Source organism: Carcharhinus amblyrhynchos, chromosome 11 (assembly GCF_965287045.1).
Source record: "Carcharhinus amblyrhynchos chromosome 11, sCarAmb.v2.hapA, whole genome shotgun sequence".
In the NCBI taxonomy this organism is placed as follows: Eukaryota; Metazoa; Chordata; class Chondrichthyes; order Carcharhiniformes; family Carcharhinidae; genus Carcharhinus; species Carcharhinus amblyrhynchos.
The window spans coordinates 55796937-55823105 of record NC_137334.1 but is presented as its reverse complement, the minus strand read 5'-3'; the positions used below and the strand labels follow the sequence as shown (position 1 = coordinate 55823105).

Here is a 26169-nt window from a genome sequence, read left to right as displayed (position 1 = left end):
AGAGAGGTCAAGGTAAAAGCAAAATAGTGCGATGGATGCTCGAATCTGAAAAACAGGTAATGTTGGAAAATATCAGCAAATCTGACAGCATCTGTGGAGGGAGAATAAAGCCAAATTTCAAGTCTGGATGTCCTGGCTCTGGAGTTGGGTCTCATGGACAATGAGCTTAGGGAGAGCATGAAGGGCTCGGTCAAGAAAGAACATTAAAGGAAGTTTGGCCAGGTAAGCTAGTGGGAGGGAGGAATGTGGAATGGCAGCTGATGAAATTGTCTCTTAGTGACAAAGCCCATGAGTTCTTTGCACTTGTTATTGGAGGTGATGGTGGAGGAGAGAGAGAAATGGATTCAGAAGACCGTCTGTATTTGAGACAAGACACCAGAGGGTTATCTTTTCAGTCGAGGATGACCCTGAAGTAGTGAGCAGTTTTAGCAGATGACTGTAAGACCTGATGGTATTTTAAATGGTCTCACCACATTTGGCAGTGGATGGTAAAACTTGCTGTGCACCATACCCTTTCACATCTGTATCCCTTGGACTTAAGTAAGATAAGGAGAGGGCCATAGAAGGAGGAATGGTAAGGGTGAGAGAGAATAATAGTTTTACTGAAGACTATAGCATCAAAGTGACACTGAGGGGAAAGTGAAAGTATTGTTGGGTAAATCAGTAGCTGCAGAAATTCTATGGCAATTAGAGAGTCACAGGTTAGATAGTTGAGACTTTAAAAAGCAATTCTAAGTGAATTGGGGAATAACTTTTCCAAGGACGGATAAGGGCAGAGATAAGGCTGGGGCATGGAAGGGGAATGTGGTGATAAGTGATACAAGGAAGTAATCAGAAATGACTTTATCTGTGAATGAAAATATGAGAATAGTAAGACAATGTGAGATGGCAAAATACAAGTGGTGGCCGGGAATATGAGTTGGGGAGTTTACATGGAGGGAGAGATTGAGGGAGTAGAAGAGGGCAATGAACTGAAAAGAAGAGAGAACATGATGAGTTGAGATGAAGGTTGAAACCTCTGAAGATGAGAAATTTATGGGAAGAGGATGAGGAAGGAAAACAGTGAGGAAATGTCAATGATAAAATGCCCATTTTAATTGGGAGGCTAGTACAGAACGAGAATTTTGAAAGAAAGGTGGAACAAGGTGAGTTACTCAAAGGAGGAGAATGTGACGGGGGTCGGGTCAAGTTGTGTACTTGTGATGAGCGCCACACCACCAGAATTGCATTTGATATGTTTTTGGTTTTTGCAACCAAATATTCCTGCCCACCCCATCATGGTTGACAGGGTTCATGACAAATCTTATCCTAAAGATTCCATGCAGTTCTTCTCTCACCCCTTCCCTTCCCTCCCAGACCATCATTGGGTCTGTGGTCACTTCACATTCTAGCCTACCAGCCTCCTTATTCAACAGATCATCCTCTGTCATTTCTAGCCAATGTGATGTACCTACCAAGCACATTTTCCTGTTCCCTTCCTTTCAGCATTCCAAAAGGATGGTTCTATCTGCAACATCTGATCCACAGGACAAGGGTTCTGTCCCCTTTCACTGAGTTCAAGGATGCCATCATTATATGATTGGACTCTTGTTAAGATAATACTCCTGGAAGAGAACCTCTTCTTTCTGTAATTCAATGAGAAATATCTGCCTTTCTAAGCCCCAAAAGCATTTTGAAGAATTTTGTGGCCACCTAAGTAGTTCGTATTCATCAGTTGAAGGCATCAGTGGTTGGTTGAATCCGTCTGGATGTTGGTGTCAGATTGACTTTTGGAAGCTTTTCCAGTTTGCTTTTCTGAAATTCCTTTGTGGTTTGGGTGTTGATGTAATTACAGGAATTTCAGTGCCAGCAGTAATAATTGGGAGCCTGTGTTGATTCCTGGAGGATTAGAAAAATATAACTTTTTGGCACAGAAGGGGGCCTTTTGGAAAAATCCTCAAGAACAGTTCTGGAGGCAATAAATAAGTTTCCTTGGCTATCTTGAGAAATGAAACATAGATCTGGATTATAGTCTTCTGGTACCTTGATGAATTGCATGTATGTCAATCTTTGACATTAGGAAAAAGGAATTAATTCTCTATTGGAGCCCAGTGAACAATTGATTCTTCATTATATTGACGTTTTCAAATGTCTGTATTGTGTGGTAGCCATTCAAGTCTCCAAGAAAGATGGATGGGTATTGACTAAAAGGGAATGGTGGATTCGGCCATTGTTCAAGTGGTGGTTTGTATTAATTAGAAATCGTTAGTTCTCCTAAGCATATTAGTGTGGTGAAAACACCAGCAATACTGGTGTGCTTGAGTTCAACCTTGGATGCATTGCTTGGCATATTCCATATTTGGGCTGATTACTGTACATGTCTAAATTAAAACCTTGAGTATGTCCCCTTGTGTGAAGTTGGTGGCTGCGTTTGATGTGTATTCCTTCAATAATCAGGATATTAATGCTCTGCTTAAGGAACACAAGAAATAGGATCAGGACTAGACCATTAAACTAGTTGAGTCTGCTCGCCTTCCCATGGTCATGGCTGATCTCTGGCTTCAACTCCATTTCCTTGCCCACGCCCTGTATCATTGATCCACTGAGTGACCAAAACTCTGTCCATCCCTTCAACAGTGTTCAACGATGGAACATCCACAACTCTTAAGGGGGAGAATTCCATGGATTTGCAACGCCTTGAGTAATTTCTATTCTCTGTAGTTCAGAAAAATAAAAATGATCACATTGAAGGCTACGAATTTCTTGCAGGGCTCAACAGGGTAGAGGCAGGAAAGATGTTTCTCCTGTTTGGGGTTTTAGAACAGTGGGTATGCTAAAACCAGGGGACAGTCTCAGAACAAGAGGTAGGCCATTTAGAGCTGAAATGAAGAGGAATTTCTTCAGTTGGAGGGTGGTGAATCATTGGAGTCTCTACTCCAAGAATTATGGAGACTCAGTCATTGAGTATGCTCAAAATAGTAGTTGATAGATTTCTAGATACCAATGACACCAAAGGATGCAAGGATGGCATGGGATTTTGACTTTTGGATAGAAGATCAGACATGATCTGGTTAAGTGGTAGAGCAAGATTGAGGGGCTCAATGGCCTGCCCCTGCTCCGATGTTCCTCATCTCAGTCCTAAATGGTTGCGTGAGAGATCAAAAATCTGTAAAACCAGTCTTAAATATGTTCAATGACGGAGTATCCACAACCTCTGGGGTAGAGTATTCCAAAGATTTACAACTCTTTGAGTGATGTAATTTCTCTTCCCCTTCGTCCTAAATGAGTGACCCCTCATCCTGAGACTATTTTCCCAATCAACAGAAATAATTCCTCAACAGTACCTTATGTAAGCCCCTTCAGAATCTTCTGTGTTTCATTGAGATTGCCTCTTATTCTTATAAACTGCAAAGAATAAAAGCCCAATTTACTCAGCATCACTTCATAAGACAACTATTCACTCAGCCTCTAATCATCGTAAGCTTTCAAGATATTTGCATTTTAAGCAAGAAACACTTTCAGATCTGAAGTTGGCACATTCAGATGGTTGGGCTTGCTTAAAGATTTCTTTGGTCCTGAAAAGCAGTTTGATTTGCCATTTTCATCAGGATGTCAATTTAACAGCAAGTTCAATACCGAACCTCCCTTTGTTCCTCTCTTGGCAATCTCTAAAGAGCTACTTCCTTACATGCACAAAATTAAGCTAAGTGCTAAATCTTCAACCTACCCAACCACATGACCACTTCATTTCCCTTCCTTTCCTGGTCCCCACACTAGATGATATTGTGTATGGTTCCCTTTTCTTAAGTACTGCCCCAGCCCTGTTGAAACTACCTTTCTTCAAATAATGCACCCTCAACATTTTTATCCATGTAAACTACTGACCCATCTTTCATCTCATCTTTGCCAAAATCCTTAAATGCACACCAAATATGTCTCTCCCGCAAATCCTGAGTACTACACAGGTAGTTTGTAGTTTTATTTTGTAACGTTCCTGCCTTTTCCGCAAATGAACATTTCGATAAATTTCTGGATTACTAATGTGGTAATTTTCAGAATATTTGGAAGTTTCATGCATTACATACAAAAGGACAAAAGAATTGTAAAAGTTTTCAAAAAGAAAAGTAATTCCAGGACTTTAGCTCTAAGTTGTGAAGACACATTCATAACTGGATTTGTTTTAGAGAAAAGGAGTTAGAAATATTTTCCACATCTTCAAAATCCAAATCACGGATAACAAAAATGCAAGCAAGTTTTTTAGCTTGCACTTTGAAAATTAAACCAGTAAATACCAAGTTAAATTTAACCTTCATCAGCCAAGATTTGAAATTGGAAGAGATTCTCTTCCGGTGCAAGTACTGAATATGTGCATTAATTTATTTCTTTTATCTCCTTCATGAAGTACTTTGGGATATGTTCTGTGCTTAAGCAATAAAAATAGGAACATTGTTGTTGGTCAGTTGGACAAAGCAATTAACATTGTGTTGGTCAAGCTTTTTTTCTAAAAGAGCTTAACGAATACTTGCTAAGTGGAGTGATTGGAAGTTGAAAGGGTACAAATGCATGAACATTATCAAATGCTGTGCAGAATATGATGGACGCAGAGATATGAAAATTACCAGAGTATAATCAAGAATTGCAAGTAGTTTAGAATGTGTAGTCCAACAATTATGATTAATATTCTACATAATTGATGTGCATTTGGTGAGCTAGAACATCTTTTCAAAGGAAATCAGTGTGTTACTGAATGAATTGCACAAAGTCAGCGGAAGGGAAAGACTTGCTGAAAATTACTGAACATTTTTGTTTTGACGCTTTAAAACACATTAAAAATTCATTGCAGCTTATCTTACTGAAAAATGACAAGTGCGTTGGGTCCGGTTCGAAAAACTGAGTGTTTCACTCCAGTATGTTTATGGGCCAAACCTTATGGCTCATTAGTGTTAATTTCTATTCCCACGACGTTCATATCACTCCAGTGGCGCTTTCCTGCCAGCAATCAGGGGATTTTCAACCTACAGCCAACATTTAACCCACAAAATGAATGGTTGAACCTGAAAGCCTGCTGCATAATGACCTGCAAGCACTGGGGAATGCCATGTAAACAGATCCCCAGCACGCCACAGCGTTTGTTCTACCACAACTGCAGAGGATGACAACCAAAGTCATTTCTGGCAATAGAGCAAGGAAGTGAGCAGGCCCCCTTATCAGTTGTGGATCTGGGGAGACACCGAGACATAGTAGAAGGATAAGGAAGATTAAGAAGCTGTAGGTACTTAGTGGGCACAAGTGAACAATATAAGCACTATTGCAGTAAAGGCACCATTTAATCCTGAATGTTTGTCAATAAATTTCACTTTGTTCACCCACAGTGCTCCCACCCTGTCTTTTCATACCACCAAGATTGGGGGTACACCTGCAGCATCATCCTTGTGAGATGTGAGAATGGCAGTGCTGTGTTCCTCCCACAACTCTTGCCAGAGCGGGTACTCCTTCAGCTGCGATATGGACAGGAACCCAGGAAGGGGAAGCACAGGAAGCACTGCCTGCATACCCTTCAGAGCAAGAACACTCTGACATGAAGGGTAGAGAAGGCCTACAAGTGACCCCTCTTCCCAAAATGTTGATTATTGGACTTCCTCAGCCCTGAGTTGAACCTGTGTCCCCTAGTCCACTTTGCCCCCTAAGCAGTGCACTCTGTAGAGTGTGCTGCCTGCCTGAGTGCTCCAATACCCCCACAGAGGGCGAGGGGCCAGGGCAATTCTTCCATCTCCATGCTGCTTTTTAGCGCAGCAGGCTGGGTGGTGCCCGATTCGTATGATCTGTGTTGGGATCCGGACCTCCTTCACTCCAGTGGGGTCGGGTTGCCAACCCCCTGCAAGTGTGGAACTACTGTAAACCACACATTTCTCAGCGCAGGATGTCGAGCGTCATCAGCTTGCAGTGGAAATAGGCACGGAGCTGCATAGTGTATGCAGCCATTAATTTACATATCATCTCCATGTCATAAGTGGTACTGGAACTGAAATCTCTCGACCCATTAGCATCTCCCCATGCCGGGAGTGGTTGACTCTAGTGTGGTTTACAGTAGTTCCACACTTGCAGGGGGCTGGCAACCCAACCCCACTGGAGTGAAGGGGGGCAATTGTAGACCTGTTGTAAATGATGCCGACATGACAGCACGCCAGTGACCACTGAAAATCCTGTGTGCTCTCAATATGCTAATGTATTAAAATTAAATTTCTGTGCATCCCGTGGCATGTTTCAGGCCACTCCAGCAGTGAGATGCTGGGAAGATCAGAATTTGGAAACTTGCTTGTGTGAATCGCGCCCTCTGGATTTTGAGCCCACGTTTTTTGCTCTGGCAAATCAAATTCTTCTGTTCTCTAGAGTACTTTCCCAGCAATCAGGAGATTTTCAACCTACAGCTAGCATTTAACCCACAAAATGAATGGTTGAACCTGAAAGCCAGAAGAAAGCAGCCAAATAAATTTACTTCTTTAATTTACCATGTGAGAAATGGGGGAAAAAAAGAACAAGGAAGAGCAACAATCAAAATAGAAGTAATGTTTTAGATGCATTGATTCATTGGATAATAAAATCCGACTTCCAAATCACATCAATAGTGTATCTGAGTTTACATCAGTAGTGTAGCATATGTCATTAAAACTTAAAATGAATCAATATGCGAGGAACCCACGAACCATTGTTGCTTTAAGGGTTAAAAACCTTTTCATAAAGTTTATACCTCTTTCATGTGGTAAAACAACATCATTACAATTTAACTCTCCACCATAACAGATACCACAGGGTGATTCTCCCACCCCTAGCTGATTCTTAACACAGTGGGCTGGGAAATTCAAGTGGTCCCGATTCGCATGATCTGCGTTTAGGTGTCCGGGCCTGAGCATGTCTCCCAGCGCAGGATGTCTGGCGCCGTCAGATCGCGCTAGAAATAGGCATGGAGCTGCGTAGTGTATGTGGCCATTAATTTACATACCATCTCCACGCCATTAGTGAGCCTGGGACTGAAGTCTCCTGCTCGCAGGCCTGCTAGTATCTCCCCACGCTGGGAGTGGTTGACTCTAGCGTGGTTTACAGTAGCTTCATACTTGGAGGGGGCTGGCAGCCCAACCCCACTGGAGTGAAGGGGGAGGCAATCAATGCCTTCCAGAAGGTTGAGCACCGGAGCGGTTGCCCCTTTGGCATTGGCACCTTGACAGTGCCAACCTGGGCTCTTGACACTGCCCAAGAGGCAAAGTGCCAATGCTCAAGGCGCACCTTAGCACTGCCCACCAACAGTGCCTTGGGCACAAAGCCTGATTGAGGGGCCCTCTGCGAGCGATCAGTGAGGGTGGGTGATCCCGCTGCCATCCTGCAGTTGGGATCAGTGGGGAAGGGAGGCCAGCAATCGGGGCTGGCCTTTGGTGTGGGGGAGGATGACAAACTGCTTGGGGGGAGGTGGTTGGGAGACTGAGGCAGGCCGGGAGTGGCGGGGAGGGGGTCAGGGCGGGACCCAGGCATGTTTGGCAGAGCAGCGATCGGGTAATGGGGTCAAGGGCCGACGATGCAGAGGTCGTGGGGCTGGCCAGCGATTGAGCCACTGCACATGCACTGATCTCGGTGCTGACAGATTGGCACATATACAGTGGCCCGCTCAGCACTACGCTGCCAGCTTCTTCCACAGGGATAGACCCAGCCAACTGATTTTCAACAGGATTTATGCCAAAACAAGTGCAGAGAATGTGGGAGATTCTTTGTTCAACTCCCACTGAAAAAAAGGGTGATTTATTCCAGTTGTTACACAAATTTGACATTTAGAATGTTTTAGGGAGAATTGCCCTCACATCTTTTGAAAATAAGGAACTTATTTGAAATTGCCTGAACGTTTGAGATTTTTCACCCAGAAACTGTGGCAGAAGATACAGTTATACATTAAGGTATGTAGCTTTTTGTGTGTAATTTTACCCCAAAGCAATTCCTTTCTCGTTTGGATCTGAAATGTAATGTGCTTCATAGAAATCTGTGCTTTGGGCCATATACAGCGCATATTTCCACATTCTCAAATTTTGCTAACTTTGTAGAAAGTGCGAGTAAAAACAGAAGTAATGTGGGTGTGTGGGCTGCGGCACTTTACACTTGTTAAAGATGTCATTATTTTATGTGGCACTGGAAAGTAATTCATAGAAACTTGCTTGTGCGAATCACATCCTCTGGATTTTGAACCCACTTCGCCATTCCTGCAGATGGAGAGTGCAGGCTCAGAATTTCTCTCTTTGGCAAATCAAATCCTTCTGGTCTGTAGAGTACTAGAGTATTTATTCTTCAGTAAAGTATTTATTCTTCAGCAATTTAGCATACACTGTTGGAAGAGAATTTTCATGCTGTGTTTTAGAAAATTCTAAGTTTGTTACAGTATTAAAGTATAGAAATACTTTTTATAAAGTGGCACTGGACCACACAAGCGGCAGTAACTAATTTGCTAGTGAATTTGATGAAAGCAAGGCAGGCTGGTTGCCTCCCTGGTCTATTCATTTAAGACAGATATCTGTTCTAATACTATAAATGTTACATGGTGTACAACTTGATTTGATGGATTTTTTTTATCTTTTAACTTTGAAGTGTGCTTTGCTGCTGTGAAATAACCAGTGAATTAGATATGCCAATGTTAGAATATTGTACTAAATTATTCTAATTTATTTTATTGAATGGATATGGATGAAAAAGATCTTTCAATGGCCATTTGTTCATTATTCAGAAAGACCTTATAATCCCTAACTCATGGCATCCAAATGTTTCTTAAATAATTTTAATGTCTTTTGCCTTCACTACACTATCCAGATGTTCATTCATTAGGCTGATCTTTGTATGAAAAGTTTCCAAAATTACCCTTTTACTCGTGTCACCTTGCCCTGCTTTCAATCTAAATTTGTGTTTTGGATCTACCTTCTTCACAGTAATTACTGTCTAAGGTCACCTCTGTATCACCAACTTTCCAGAAAGGAAATCTGAAGTTGTTTGAGTTTCATAACAGCCTTCTGACATTCGGCACCAGGTTCTCTGAATTACCTTCAGCACTTGAATTTCTCTTTTGTGTCTCAGTGGCATGAATTGGATGCTGTAGTGAAGGTGAGGTCTAGTTAAATTTAATGTGGTTTGCATTTTCTGCAAACCAGAATGCAGTTTAAGCATAACATATTACAACTCTAGTCTTAGGAGAATTCCCAGCATCAATCCCCAAGGCACCCAACTTGACATTTTGCACATCAGCAAGAACAATTTCCAGTTACGTAGTGCCTTTGACATAGGGAAGTCTTGCACAATGCTTCACAAAAATATAATAAGACAAAAGTAGATGCTAACCTTTCAGCAAATGACTGAAGCCACTGATCCAAATAAAGCAAAGGTAGGGAGGTGCATGAGTTCATAAGCAAAATGAACTTGAGTTTTGATATCTGTTTATTATTCAAAGCTTGAAACATTAGGAAGTGGTGTATGTGTTTTTTTTAGTTGCTGCGAACTGTAACAGGAGATGGCAGCATAATGGTAATGTCACTGGACCTGTAATGCAGAGGCTCAGGTTAATATTGTATAGACACAGGCTCACATCCCACAGCAGCAGCTAGTAGAATTTAAATTCAATTAATAATGACTTTGGAATTAAAAGCCTGTCTCAATAATGGTGGCCATGAAACCATCATTGATAGTCATTCACTACTGTCCTTTAGGCAAGGAAATTTGCTGTCCTTACCCACTCTGGCTACGTGTGACTCGAGACCTGCAGCAATGCAGTTAATGCCTAAATGCCCTCTGAAGTGATTTAATAACCCAAAGACAATTATGGGTGGGCAGTAATTGCTAATTTTGCCAGTGACACGCACATTTCAGGCAAAAAAACATTAAAACTTAGTTTAAGTTGCAGTTAAGAGCTTTTATGCAGGACACGTGGATGGAAGAACATGCTATTCTTTGTTCCTGTGTTGGTATACTGGATGCACACTGAGTGGTGTGGAGATGCTCAGCTCAGAATAATAAGAAGTCTCACAACACCAGGTTAAAGGCCAACAGGTTTATTTGGTAGCACGAGCTTTCGGAGGGCTGATCCTTCCTCAGGTGAGTGGGACAGCACTCGAAGGCTTGTGCTACAAAATAAACCTGTTAGACTTCAACCTGGTATTGTGAGACTTCTTGCTGTACATTAAGTGCCAGGGAGCATGAAAAGCAAATCCGTCGATGAGGAAGTATTTGTAGGGAGGTGAGGCACACAAAATATTGGGAGCATTAGTTGGGGCTTAAGGAGTTGATTCAACGCATTCCAGGAAAGGTTAACTGAGGAGTTCTAAAGGATATTTGAAAGCAAGGACTATGGGAAACTAGTTGAAAGAAACAGAGATTGATCAGCTTCAAGAAAAGAAAATCCAGAACAGGAGAAGCAGATCAAAGTTAGATTAGTGTGGAGTGAAAATCTCCCAGTAATGGAACAGAAAACTAAGGCTGCAGAGGCAAATAGACACAGACTAACAAGGAAAACAGCAGAAAGCAGTTATGAAGGTGGAGGACATGGTAAAGCCCAGAAGAGAGGAAGAATGGAATTTACCCATGAAAAGGTAGATTTATGTCCAGTATTCAAAACAGAATAAAAGTGAGAGCCTAATAATGCATTGAATGTGCTGAACCTCAGCTCAGAACAGTAAGAAGTCTCACAACACCAGGTTAAAATCCAACAGGTTTATTTGGTAGCATGAGCTTTCGGAGGGCTGCTCCTCCATCAGGTGAGTGGGGCAGCAACTCCAATGGCTTGTGCCTGGGCCAAATAAACCTGTTGGACTTTAAACTGGTGTTATGAGACGTCATACTGTACCTACCCTAGTCCAATGCCAGCGTCTCCATATTATCAGCTCAGAATGTAACGGTATACAAGTGGGAGTTGTGCTTGATCGGAACAGGTTACCCATCTCAATGTAACTCCATTAAAAATTAATTACCAATTGCTTCTTCAACAATTTCTTGAAGTTTTACCTGAATCACCATCACTTTAAACTTAACCAGGAGATTTTGTGTATAATTTTATCAAGTTTTTATAATCAAAGTATTATGCAAACTTTATTTGATTCCTGTCATCTTCAGTTTATTCTGTCCTTGCCAATATTAACAAATGTAACCTATCCTTTGTAAGCTTGAAGACCTGCTGGTGTTGAACGTTACATAAGGTGGGTTTAGCAGAAGGGTAATTTCCTGTTCTTGTATTTTGGACATGGAGCCTTCCCTGACAAAGAGTGCTTATATAAATTTCACTGCTGCTGAGCATGATTCTTTGACCTTGCAAATTAATGGTCTAAAATAATTTTAAAATAAATGCCTGTACAATTTCTGATTTGTACTTTAGTGGGTCTGACACCCAGTGAAAGGCCAACATTGGAAAATTACTCAAAAAGTATAGAATTTTGAATTTATTGTCCATGCTCCTGCTGTGAACTACTTTTTTTTCTTAAAAAAAACATACTTGGACAGAAGCCATCAATATAAAATAGTCACCAAGAAATCCAAAAGGAAGTGCAGAAAAACTTCGTCACCCAAATACTGAGAATGTGAACTCACTACCACAGGGAGCAAATATTATCAATGCATCAAGGGAATCTGGACAAGCATATTACGGAGAAAGGGATATAGAAGGCAACAATGATAGATTTAGAATAGGAAAATTGAGAGGATGCTGAAGTGAAGTACAAACACCACCATGAACAGACTTGTTTTTGCAGAGTACATCCTGTTTAATCCAATGCATTTGATGAAGATAGATTTTCAGGGTTACGGGAAAAGATGGAGGCAAATATGGACAGCTCTTTCAAAGATCCAACATGGACGTAAATGGTCAAAAAGCTTTCTTCTGCGACGTTAGATTCTATGATTCGATAATTATAACAATAGTAAAACTTGGATGTCTTTAAAAAGTTGTTTTCAATGCATAGGTGGAATTTAATGCAGCCCCCAGTTGGGGGAAGGGAGATGTGGACAGAAGTGAGGGGCAGGGTGTCCAGTTAAGGGCCACTCAGGCATTTTATGCTGCCACATGGCTATGCTGCTCAGTTAAAACTTGTGGCCTCTTTGCAGTTTAAGCAGTTGGGGCCTCCTGATGGGGCACCCTGTGATTCAGAGATATTCCCTCTGGTGGCAAAGGCATTGCCACCAGAGAAACAGATGCACTCAGCAACAGCTGGTTCTGATGGGACTGAACAGCTGCTGGCTTTTCAATTGGTTGGCAGCTGTTGGAAGCAACAGCTTCATCCATACAGAAATGGGAGCAATGATGGTAAGCAATTAATTGTTTGATGGACGTAGAATTGCCCTGGGGTTCCCAGAATTAGTATGGTTGCTCTCAGCTTTCTGGCCGGCCATCAGCGCTAATCCCACCACCATTAATTCAATCCTATGCATGATTAATCTTCAACAACCACAACTATCTCCCTTTGTGCTAAGTGTGACTCCAGTGGTGAGTTTTTCCTCTGATTCCCATTGACTTCAATTTTGCCAGGACTCGGTCAGTTGTTTTTGATAAACGAGGGGATTAAGGGTTATGGGGAGAGGGCGGGAATGTGGAACTGAGCCACGACAGATCAGCCATGATCTTATTGAATGGCGGGGCAGGCTCGAAGGGCTAGATGGCCTACTCCTGCTCCTATTTCTTATGTTCTTATGCTCCCTTGATGTCAAGGGCAATTAATCTCTCTTCATCCCTGGAGTTCAGCTCACATGTCTATGTTTGGACCAAGGCTGTAATGAGTTCAGGAGTTGAATGGCCCTAGCAAAATGCAAACTAAGCATTAATGAGCAGCCTATTGCTGAATAAGTGCCATTTGATGGCACTGTCAATGACATATGCTGTCTATGATGATTGACGGTAGACTGGTGGGGTAGTAATTAGCCAGGTTGAATGTATCCTGCTTTTTGAATTGCCTGATAGACACCAATGTTGTAGCAGTATTGGAACAACTTGGCTAGGGACGTGGCTAGTTCAAGCAATGGTTTTCACGGGTAATATTGCCAGGATGTTGTCAAGGTCCACAGCCTTTGCAATATCCAGTGTCTTTAGTCGTTTTCTGGCTATCATGTGGAGTAAATCGAATTGGCTGAAGACTGGCGTTTGTGCCAATGAGGACCTCAGAAGGAGGCTGAGACGGATCTTCCACTGATCACTACTGGATTAAGATGGCTGCACACGCCTCAGTCTTGTCTTTTCGGCTGTATTCTCCCATCATTGAGGATGTAGTGCCTCCTCCTCCCATTAGTTGTTTAATTATCCACTATATTCATGGCTGCAGGCAGCAACACTGTAGAGCTTAGATCTGATCCACTGGTTATGGGACCATAGAATCCCTACAGTGCAAAAGGCGGCCATTTGGCTCATTGAGCCTGCACCACAATAATCCCGCCCAGGCCCTATTCCTATAACCCCACATATTTACCTGACTCTAAGGGGCAATTTAGCATGCCCAGTCAACCTAACATGCACATCTTTGGCATATGGGAGGAAACCCATGTAGTCACAGGGAGATTGGTAATGGTTGAATTTGATATATGCTGAGCCATTAGGCTACAGATTGTGTTGTATCCAATTCTGCAGCTGCTGTTGGCCCACAATGCCTTATGAGTGCCCAGTTTTGAGTTGCGAGATATGTATTGCATCTATCCCATTTAGCACAATGATGGTGCCACACAAACATGTTAGAGGGCATATCCAGTGTGAAGGTGGAATCTAATCTCCAAAAGGACTATGTAGTGATCTCTTATACCTATACCATCATATATAGATGCATCTGTAACAGTAGATTGGTGAAGAATAGGTCAAGTCGGTTTTTCCCTCTTGTTGGTTTCATTATCACCTGCCAAAGATCCAGTCCAGCAGCTATGTCCTTCAGGACTTGGCTAGCTTGATCATCAGTTGTGCTATCAAACCACATTTGGTGATGGACATTGAATTCCCCCACCAGAGTACATTCTGTGCCCTTGTATCCCTTGTGCTTCTTCCAAGTGATGTTCAACATGGAGGAGTACCGATTCATCAGCTGAGGACAGGCAGCATGTTGTAACCAGCGGAAAATTTTCTTGCCCATGTTTGACCTGATGCCATAAGATTTCATGGGGTCCAAAGCACTGTTGAGGACTCCCTGCGAAACTCACTTGCAACCGGAAATTGCTGTGTCATTGCCACCTCTAGTGACTCTGTCCTATCGATGGGACAGGACATACCCAGGGTTGGTGATGGTGGTGTCTGGGACATTGTCTGTTAAGGTATGATTTAGTTTGTATTTCTATGTCAGGCTGTTGCATAACTATGTGACAGTTCTCCCAATTATAGCACAAGCCCCCAGATATTTGTGAGGAGGAATTTGTAGGATCAACAAGGCTGTGTATGCAGTTGTCACTTCCAGCACATAGTCCGATGCCAGGTCGTCAGTCGAGTTCCCTTTTTAGACTTTGTCATGGTTTGATACAAACTGTTTAAGAGATTACACAACCAGCTAATTTGGAATAGGTGCTTTCTAAACAAAACTTAAAAATATACATTTTAAGGCATTATTAGCACATACAAGTCACACTGAAGAGTAAGTTGACCACATGACAAAGGACCAATCACCAGAAGCTTGAGTTCTGCAAATATAGAAATGTGTGTTAATGTTTCAAAATTGACTACTCGTTGTATTATCTTTTATTTCAGCAACAAGAACAGGATCCCACAAACTTGTACATCTCTAATTTGCCACCATCAATGGATGAACAAGAACTGGAGAATATGCTGAAGCCATATGGACAAGTAATTTCCACACGAATACTCAGAGATGCCAATGGCACAAGTCGTGGTGTTGGCTTTGCAAGGTATTGTCTGTAGCTGCTGACATTTTAATGTTTAATTTATATCAAATTTCACTGTTAAGGAGCGGGATTCTCTCCAAAAGAAACTTAAGTGCCTAACAGGCAAGAAAACGAGAGGTTTCCCACCTGTTTTTTGGGCATACTTAGTGGAACGCAACTCTGGCATTCTGTGCTCCACAGAGTGCCTCAGGGAGATTCATAATAGAAAGTGGGTATGGGGTCTCATCACAGTGGAGGGGCTGGCAGCGCAGTGCTGAGTGGGCCACTGCACATGCACCAATCTGTCAGTGCGGAAAGTGGCGCATGTGCACTCCAACCAATCACTGGCCTTCCGGTAGTTTCCTAACCCACCACCCACACATGGCCAGCCCCAATCTCTTTGTCTCCCTTGCCCCTGCCCCACACCCACCATGTGCAGCCCTGATCACCTTCCTCTCTCACAAATCCTATTGCAGAGTGCACAGTGGGGCCCTCTCCCACCACCGTGTTTGGCCATCCAGTAAGTCCAGCCGCTCTGGCACCACCTCCCTTGGTACTGCCAGTGTGCCCAGTGGGCAATGCTGAGGCACTCAGTGGGCAGTGCTAGGTTGGCATTATCCAAGGGGCATCCCATAACCCCAACCTCCCGGGGGTGGGGGGGTGGGGTGCGAAACCTCAATAGCCTCTGTTCCCACCAGCAGGGTGAGCACTCCTGGTCCCGTTGATGAGAGCTTTTCCTGGAAAGGGAGGGGGAAGACACAAGTGGCCAGGAAGACTACTGTCCCGGGTTCACTAATCATATTGAAATGGCAATACATCTATAAACATTGCCTGGGAGACTTTCAATAGGCCAGTCACCAGTTCACGAGTCCTGCTACATATACATTGGCCATACTAGATTTTAGAACCCCAGAATACACCTAAAAATTGTGTACTCAATAAGAAAGATTTCTTATTATTTGACAAAGTATTCTACCTTCAGTTTTCGGACCTTTGCTTTGTCTACTTGAGTACCATCACTATACAAGAGACAAAATGGAAGCAAGAACAATTTTGGCATAAGCCAGGAGAAATGTGTGTGCTGTTGTCACTTCCAGTGAAAAGGTCAAAGACATCACAAATCAATTCAGTTATTCTTTGCAGCAGTATTATTAAAATCTAGGCAGAGAGAAAAAGTTCTTCATCCTAACTGTTTAGACTGAATGTAAACTTGTAGCACTGAATTGGAAGGACAGTGTTGTAATTCCATATTCATACTTGCTTTATATCCAGTTCCACCATCTTCTGTAATTCCTTTCTTCTGGTGAACCAGCTTTAGTGTTATCACTTAGTCCATGGATGACTGAAACCACTAATTTCAGAATTTAAAATAAGATGCAGCAAGCAGTTTAAGTTGAACCAGATATTCTTCCTTTGGTGCACTGTTCAAGCAGTCAAAAACCCTAGTCAGATTTTGCATTGTTTTCACGGTGAAGTGTTACCGTTCGCCGTTGTAACTCACATGAATCTGATTGCAACCACAGGATTTAGAATAAGTGCAGATTAATACTGAAATCCTGTAGTTGCAGCTTGTTCACTCACTAATGGGCTACAAGCTGTAGTATAGGGGGTGATTTTCCCACTTCGCCTCGCCCAATCTCAAAAAATAACATGGGTCTGAAAATTGGCTTCATGCCCAGCACCAAACAGTTTGCAATCACCCCAGCCCCCCCTCTAATGACGCAAACTGGATCATGCCCAGAGGCTATTAGCATATTTAAAGTAGCATTTAAATATACATAGCCCGTTTGACTCCCAGCATACAGAATCTTCTGACCTTCAGGCATCAAGTGAGGTACATCGGTAATCACTACTGGGGTCTCTACTCGCAGAGACCTGGCACGCTGGGGAGCCTGGAGGCCATTGAAGCCCTGTGGTGGTCAGGGGCATGGCTGAGCGGTGCCTATCTAATACGACTAATTGCTGTTTTAAAAAGATGAATAATTTTTTTAAGAAACCTTTTCACGACTTTTCAGATTCTTCCCATATATGTATCCCAACCTTGATTTCACGCTCTCTACAAATTTTGAAAAAGTGATTTGATTGAGAGTGATTTTCCTCTCCTAATTGACTGTTTGAATCCACAAGAATTCTTTAATATGGCAATTTGACTTTGGGAATCTCTATCAAAGAATGCTGCAATGAATTGCATGTTAAGAAAGTTCTCGTCAAGGAGATTGCTTGATCTCTCAGCATAGCTTTCTTTGAGGTCAGCAGCAAGCACCCTTGCTTCACAACTGACCGCAAAATTTGGGTGGCTATCCACATCTTCTTTCAATATTACAATTGCAAAAGTCCAGCACTGTTTTATTACTCTGATGACGGAGATGGGGGTCACACAATTTCTAATTTCAGTCCCAATCAAAAAAATTGATATTTTTTAATTATTTAAAACTTGAAACATATTGGAAACTGCAACAGTTTGGTTTAAATCACAGTTCAGAGCTGTTGAAGGCAAACATAATTCTGTTATGGTCCTCCCTTTTCAATATTTGTAAATGATTTTTTTTGTTTACTTTATTCCAATCCAATCAAGTCAAATTAAAGCCAATTCAGAGTCCCAACAAGTTGGGACATTCCTGATCCAAGCTGACAATTCAGGGCTCTCACCTCCTGTCTTGGGCTTGATCTACATGATCCAAGCTGATTGGAGTAGGTGTAGCTCCTCCTCCAAGGCTTGATCTTATTTGCATCTTAGCCAAACGGCCGAGATGCCGCTTTAAAAAATTGCTTCAAATGAAGCTGAAATGTAACCTAATGACTTCAACCAAGTGCAGCATATCGATACTGCACTTGATCTTAGCCAAAAGGCTGAGAAAAATGATACTGTTTCTCCACAAAACTACGTTGTATTATTTTGATGTTGTCCAGTCTTCCGGTGCATTTACTGTTGACTAATAAGCCTCATAAGGAAAACATATCATCCTATGATGTTCATTGTAGGACTACGTTTTTCTGGCCGTGGTTCTCCCGAATTGAGATTAAATGCCCCTGCCAGCAGGAAACCTGGAAGGTTTCCCATTCGCTTTAGCAGTGTCTATCTGGTGGGATTTTATCGTCTGATGGATGCTAATTTATTCATAGCAGACAACCTGCCAGCCAGCCAGCCATTCTGTTCCAAGACTGATCTCCGCACTTGGAGACAGGCCCCCAACCTACAATAAAATAAATGATGGCCCCCACACTGACCAGGACAACACCACCAACCCCTCACCAAAGAGATGCATTGTCGCCCCTCACCCACAAATATTGGGCAATCTCCCCGCCCCCACCCCCCCATACCACGTAGGCATGAGGATGATCCCCTGAACCCTCAGACCCACACACAGCCTCCCTTCTTCCCACACAACTCTTCTTCACTCCCAGATCCCCCACTCAGCCTCCCCTTCAGGCCAGCACCTTGGCAGTGCCAACAGTGCACTACACCTTGGCACTGACATCCTGGCCTGGCACCTTGGGCTTCATGGGGGCTCGAGGAAGTATGTTCAGTGGTCATTGCCCTGTTGCTGCTGCTAGGCTGCAGAGGAAGAATCGCTGAAGGATCCTGGGCATTGGGTGGGTCCAGGCTGGGGCAAGGTCTTAATCTCGCCATTCTCCAATGAAATGGGGTTGTTGTGTCTGAATAGCCCCTTCTCGCCCTGAAGATCACCTATGGCATGGTGAGTTCAGAGAGATCTTGTGATCTGTCTGGGTTGAATGGCCTACTCTTGCTTCTACTTTCTATGTATGTTTCTATGCAAGAACACCCAGATCTCTTTGGACTTCATTTCCCAAACTCTTCCCATTTAAGAAATACTCATGCACTAATGCTATTATTTCTCAGGTAATGAGACCAAAATTTTATACAGTACTCCAGATATGTTGTCACCAGTGCCCTATAAATTTGTAGCAAAACTTCCCTACTTTTATATTCTATTCCCCTTGCAATAAAAGCCAACATCCATTTGCCATCATAATCATGTACTAGGACACTCAGATCCCTCTGTACCGCAATCTCTTTCTGTTTAAATAATATGCAGCTTTTCTGTTCTTTCTGCAAAAATGGACAACTTCACATTTTCCCAAACAATACTGCACTTGCCAATTTTTTGCCTACTACTTAACCTGTCTGAATCCTTTTGCAGACTCTTTATATCTTCCTCACAATTTACTTTTCTACCTATCTGTATCATCAGCCAGTTTAGCAACCACTCAGTCCCTTCAACCAAGTCACTTATATAGATTGTAAATAGTTGAGGCCCTACTACAACTTCCTTGATAATAGACTCTAGCATATTCCCTTTGTCAGGTGTTAGGCCAACTAGCCGGTGATTACCTTTTTTTTTGTTTTTCTCCTTAAATAGAGGAGTGACATTCACTATTTTCTAATCTGATGGGAACTTTCCAGAATTATGGCCATTTTGAAAATTTCACCAACTCCACAGCCACTTGTTTTAATATTTAATGATCAAGTCTGTCAGGTCCTGGGGACTTGTCAGCCTTTAGTTCTAATAGTTTTCTCAATACCCTTTCCTTGGTGATTGCACGTTTGTCCCTCCTTTCACCTCTTAACTGATGTCAAGTATGCAGTGTTCAAACAAATATAATCTGGGTATAAGAACATAAGAACTAGGAGCAGGAGTAGGCCATCTGGCCCCTCAAGTCTGCTCTGCCATTCAATAAGATCATGACTGATCTTTTCATGGACTCAGCTCCACTTACCCGCCCTCTCAGCATAACCTTTAATTCCTTTACTGTTCAAATATTTATCTACTCTTGCCTTAAAAACATTCAATGAGGTAGCCTCAACAGCTTCATTGGGCAGAGAATTCCACAGATTCACAACCCTTTGTGTGAAGAAGTTCCTCCTCAACTCAGTCCTAAATCTGCTTCCCCTTATTTTGAGGCCATGCCCCTCGTTCTGGTTTCATCCGCCAGTGGAAACAACTTCCCTGCTTCTATCTTATCTATTCCTTTATAATTTTAAATGTTTCTCTCCCCTCATTCTTCTGAATTCCAATGAGTATAGCCCCAGTCTACTCAATCTTTCCTCATAAGCCAACCCTCTCAATTCCGGAATCAACCTAGTGAATCTCCTCTGCACCCCCTCCAGTGCCAGTATACCCTTTCTCAAGTAAGGAAACGAAAACTGCACACAATACTCCAGGTGTGGCCTCACCAGCACCTTATACAGTTGCAGCATAGCCTCGCTGTTTTTAAATTCCATACCTCTAGCAATGAAGGACAAAATTCCATTTGCCGCCCTAATTACCTGCTGCACCTGAAAACCAACTGCTTGTGATTCCTGCATAAGGACACCCAGGTCTCTCTGCACAACAGCATGCTGCAAGTTTTGACCATTTAAATAATAGTCCATTTTGCTGTTATTCCGACCAAATCAGATGACCTCATATTTACCAACATTGTACTCCATTTGCCAGACCCTCACCCACTCACTTAGATTATCTGTATCCCTTTGCAGACTTTCAGCATTCTCTGCACACTTTGCTGTTCCACCCACCTTAAGTGTCTTCTGCGAATTTTGACACACTACACTTGGTCCCCAACTCCAAATCATTTATGTAAATCGTAAACAAATACATCTCCAAAAGAGTGGTTCAGCAACGTTAGTTCTCATTGCTTTGTTAGATACATGCAACTGGCTCAGGTTAAAAAAGATTGACAACAATGTAAAAATGATCTGGTGGATCATGCTGATTTAAATCTCCTTTTGGATATAATTGAAAATGGCTGCTAAAATTTCGCCAAAAGGGTCACAACAAATTTTTATGCTCGGAGATATCATTCCAGCATATTTCAGCCCAAGTATACTATCAAATGGTGCCTATATATATGTATATATCTCTAGGTATCCAAGACTTCATTAGTAGATTCTCATAGACTAGGGTGGCTAGCAACGTTGTAAACCTTAGATTGAATATCATATGATCCAAGTTTTCTTTTGTCTTATCATGTGGTTAGAACACAGGTGGTATCTCATGAAGGACACAATACCATGCATGTAATCCAGTAACATTTAAGTGAGTATCGTTCCTGAAATCAGTAACAACAAAGATTGCCCTCAGCTTTCCACTAAAATACATATTAATGAAACAACAGTTGTATATGCTGTGCCAATTCTCCGTAGATCTGTCCAAAACAGCTTTTTGTTGGAATGTTCACCAGAAACCTCCGACCTCGTCCAGTGCCGCTGCAGTGAATGGAGCTTTGGCTGAGCATCAAATTCTGTTGTTGGCAGCAGGAGTAGGAATGAGATTGGAGAATCTCATCTGTTATTTTTGTTCAACCTTTTGCATTGAAAGCAAAGATCCACTCTCAGTGTCAACAGAGTGGCTAAGTGGGGATTTAGTTACTTAGTTAATATGTCACGGAAAAGTCAAATTACAGGAATTTATGCTGAACATTACCATTTTATTGCTGGAACCCTGTTCAAAATGTGTGCATCAGCCTTAAAAAAAAGCTGTAGTTCAACACAACCAAGCGAACCAACTGTCCTGGATTTTCTGCGTTGTCCAGACTGTAGCCAGGGAGAGGAATTTGGCTTCCATCCTGGAAGTGGCTTTCTGGGATGTTATTTTTCCCAGATCCCTCTAGGTAGCATATGTAGACATTCAGCCACAAGAGAGCGGCAGTACTGGCCAGCACACTTCTTGGAGAATTGGCCAGCTTCAGCAAGTGGGTGGTTGGGTCACAGACCAGTGACAGCAACACTCAACCTGGCCGGGGGGAAGGGGGGTGGGTTTGAAGTTGGTTACAGTGGCAGTAGTACTCTCACTTCGGGGTCTGGTGGGAGTTGGGTCTGACACAGTCAGACTTAAAAAGTGGGCATGAGGCCTCCAGCAGACCTGAAGGGCATAGGGGGTCTAAGCAAGCCTGAGAAAGAGAGTCCAACTGGACCGAAGAGGGGGGTGGGGGGGGGGGGGGGTTCTAAGTAGGCTACTCCTCCAGTCACACTGAGAACTCCACTCCCCCACCTCCCCTCTGGTCTTATCATAATTCACCTAACCATTCCTTTAGTTTTATCAGCACCTCCCCCCACATTTCCTCCCTCATTCCTCTATTCTTGTGTAGTCCTCTTTCCTCCAGTCTTATCAGCACTCCCCTACCCTCTCCCAACCTGTCTGATGAAGTGTCCTTTATTTTTTCCCCAGAAACAATTTTTACATTATTTTAAACCAGCAGGCATATTGCACACAAGAATCAAAAACATGAATCTTGCCAGCAAGATTTCATTTTCTAATTTTCCCCACATTTCCACCAATGGCGGAACAAGGTTTCCGCTGAGAGAGGGTGGAAACCTCATTTAACTAAATTATATTTCATTAAAGGGCTTCCCTAATGTATCATCCCCACACATTGGGATCTCCCCTCTCAAATGGAAACCAGCTGAAAGAAACCTGCTAGTGGTGCACAGCTAAGTGTAGTCAAGCAGCAACAGTGGAACATTATTCTATCATTACCTTGAGTGGTTGTGGTGCAAAAATCAATCAGCAGTACCCCAGATATTGCCCTCACTTCAATGCTAACAACATAGCAGGATGATGATAAACTCTGACATCTTCCTGATGTGTTTGGCCCTAATTTCTCACTGCTTTAACCAGCTGAACCAAAGAGGAATTTCCTAAACCAACTGCTATTGTAAAATGAAGAAGGTTCCTAATAAAACTCAGGAACGATTTCCAACCTTCAGCTAGATCATCTGTTGGGAAGACTGAAGCCATTATTTTTGGTCACCGCACCAAATTCTGTTCCTTAGCTGCTACCTCCATCCCTCTCCCTGGCTACAGTCTGAAATTAACTCAGTTTGTTCACAACCTGGGTCCTACATTTAATGCCAAGATGAGCTTCTTAGTGCCATCAATAAGACTAGTTATTTCTACCATTATAACATTTCCCAGCTTCGCCCCTGTCTCAACTCATCTGCTGCTGAGACCTTCACCAATGCCTTTGTTGCTTCTAGAGTCAATTATTCTAACACATCCCTGCTGGCCACCCACATTCTAACCTCCATACGCCTGAGGTCATCCAAAAACTCTGCTGTCCTTCTCTTAATTTGCAGCAGGTCCAGTTTCCCTATTACCTCTGTGCCACATTGGCTTCAAATCAAGAAATGACTTGATTTTAAAATTCTCATCCTTATTTTCAATTCCCTCCATGACCTCGTTCCTCCCTATCTCTGTATTCTCCTCTTTAAAATATCGTCAGTCTTATAATTCTGGCCTCTTGTGCATCGTCAGTTTTAAATGCTCCACCATTGGTGGCTGTGCCTCACTGTCGCCCTGCTTCAAAGCACCTGAATATCCTTCCCATGGCCCTCTGCCTCACTACCTTGCTTTCCTCCTTTCAAATACTTCTTAAAACCTACCACTTTGACCAAGCTTTTAATCATCTGACCTAATTTTAGATTCAGAGTAAGTTAACTCCTAAGCCTTCTTAATGTGTCATTCACCTGCTTCTGGAGAGAACATTGAGGAGAAGGACATCGTGCAGATAAAAACAGATTTGTCTTTGGCCACATTTCTTAACAGGAAGGAAGTTTCAGGAAGATTTCATAGGAGGGAAGGATTGTAGAGCAACTGGGTGCAAAAAAAGCTGTAATTTTCCTCATGAGGGTCCAAGAGACATTCCTTGCTCCTGGCCCTCAAAGGTAATTGATTGGTGTAGCAGAGAGCGTTTCCTTCCTGCCAGTTGCACTTTCCCACTCAGGCACCAGTTGAAATTCCATTAGGACTCTATTTATGCAGAAAGATTCTAATTTGTGTAAACCATTTTGGGTTACCACCAGCTTTTTGGCACTTCAGCTATCTGCAGAACCCATGGGTTCTTAACAGAAGCATCAGGAATGGATCAAGTTCTCAGCAGGCAAATAATTGTGTTTTTAATTGCCCGTTTGCTCTTTTCACAGAATGGATAGAGTTAAAACTGACATCTATGTGTTGGGGATAAGGGAATCATTGTAGTCAGCACGAACAGTTGAATGAGAAATTAGTTTGCAACAAGTTTGTGTTTATAGAGAGAGCGGGATGTGAGGTCAATAAGGATGATGTTTTAAAAATCTCAAGGCACCTTTGAAATGCTGCAAGTTAGCAATGTACTGGTATCTCCAACATTTGTTAACATGCTTGAAACAAACTTCAATGCTGTGGTCAGTCTCCTTCCTGAAATGAGCTAGCAACAAGAGTAAATATTTATTGATCCATACGATATGGTTAGATACATTCAAATTGCAAAATATTTGATGTTCTGGTATTTTGCAAGCATTCATTTTTGATTATTAAATATGTGGGTCATATATTGTTTCCAATATTTCTGTACTTGGAAAACATCAGTTTTGGAATTTCTCACAACCATAGAATAGAATTTTACAAAATTAAGTATGTTGTATACAAATTGTTCAATCATCAATTAAATTTAGTTTAATAAAACTGAAGGACTTTTTTTTGAACAGCGGTTAAGAATTTGAATCTCCGCAGTTGGTGCATTTTTGGTGTCAAATGATGGTTTTTCTACCAACTCCTGACTGATGACAATAGCATGGGATAAAAGATGGAGGTCAATATCTAAGTACATTACGAAAGATAACAAATGCTCACTGGCAGATTTTAGTTCTGCTTTGCAAAAAGTATGTTGGCTTTTTAAATTGAAATATCTTTGAAGTGTATACATTTAAACAATTAGTTCTTTGTAATTTAGTTTCTTAAAATAAAGCCATTAAATTAAAATTATAGAATTATTCCCAGGAGTTTTAATCAACAAGATGAGCAAAATGGCATAGAAAACTGAAACAAAAAAATGATAAAAATACTTTACACCAGTGACACACTTAAAGTGACACATTTACATTTTTTCCTTGTGTATGAATACAACAGCCAATTTTTGAAAATAATTTTGATTGAAGTTTTGCAGTGAAATCTCAGCAACTGTTATTCAAATTCATGCATTGATAGATAACCTACAGCATTTCTCAATGGTGTAGAACACAATAATACAAACCATCTGAGGGTAAGGAAAGAGCCCACCAGGATTCTAGGCTGTACTGTCACACAATTAAGGAAAAGCTTTTGACAGGATACAATCTGCAAGAGGAAAACAATACAGTATTTGGTGGTAAATTATGAAGTGCAGATAAGAACATAAGAAATAGGAGCAGGAGTAGGCCATCTAGCCCTTCGAGCCTGCCCCGCCATTCAATAAGATCATGGCTGATCTGTCGTGGCTCAGTTCCACTTTCCCGCTTTCTCCCCATAACCCTTAATCCCCTCTCTTATCAAAAACCCATCAACCCGCGTCTTAAAAATATTTAGCGAGGCAGCCTCCACCACCTCAACGGGCAGAGAATTCCAGAGATTCACCACCCTTTGAGAAAAGAAATTTTAAAAAACGCATCCACTTCCTAGCTTTCCATAGACTAAAATATGATAACTTTGCAAACTTACAGGTACCTGCCCTTTTCAATGATCAGTTTTTGTCCTTTCACCAGGATGGAATCAACAGAGAAGTGTGAAGCAGTCATAGCTCATTTTAATGGCAAGTTTATTAAGACCCTGCCTGGTGTCCCTGGTGAGTTTTGATAATCTTTTCTGAAACTACTGTGGATATGAATTGTTGGAACCAATTGGTTTGCTGATAATGACAATGAGAAAAATGCATGAAATGTTTCTAAGAAAAGCTAATGCACTGTGGAATTGCTGATTGTAGTATTTCAATGACTTAGGTACAACCCAATTCATTTATTTAATAATCCTGTTTTTTGCTAAATAAAAGGATAATAGCTTTAGCTGTGTAGAAGGAAGTAATCTTTCAATCCACCTCAAATAAAGGACAAATTTGTAATGCAAATAAAACAATTTCACCTTGTAGCATTAAAATAATTCCTATTGTTTCCTGCTTGTTAATAAAGAAAAATCATCAATTTTAAAAGCTGCACAATGTGGCACAGTGGTTAGCACTGATACCTCACAGTGCCAGGGACCTGGGTTCAATTCTGGCCTCGAGTGACTGACTGTATGGAGTTTGCATGTTTTCCCTATGTCTACTTGGGATTCCTCTGGGTGCTCCAGTTTCTTTGCATGCTCCAAATATGTGCAGTGTAGGTTGATTGGCCATATTAAATTGTTCCTTAGTGTCAGGGAGATTAACAAGGGTAAATATATGTGGTAGGGCCTGGATGGGATTGTTGTCAGCTTAGGCATGATGGGCTGAATGGCCTCATTCTGCACTGTAGGGATTCTATGAATATTTGCCTATTAATAAATCTCTACTGCCTTTGTGAGTTTTTAAAGCTGTTCAATATTAGCAGAA

The 26169-nt window shown here is 41.9% G+C and overlaps 1 protein-coding gene across 4 annotated transcripts in view; it reads left to right on the top strand.

Moving 5' to 3' along the window:
* Positions 1–26169, top strand: part of LOC145350151 (RNA-binding motif, single-stranded-interacting protein 1-like) — a 350322-nt gene that overhangs the window by 272632 nt on the left and 51521 nt on the right. For all 4 annotated transcript variants that reach the window (XM_080199154.1, XM_080199152.1, XM_080199151.1 and 1 more), the window contains exons 5-6: positions 14696–14853; positions 25349–25428. In XM_080199154.1, the coding sequence (XP_080055280.1) occupies positions 14696–14853; positions 25349–25428 (238 nt within the window). The remainder of the gene's footprint in view (positions 1–14695; positions 14854–25348; positions 25429–26169) is intronic.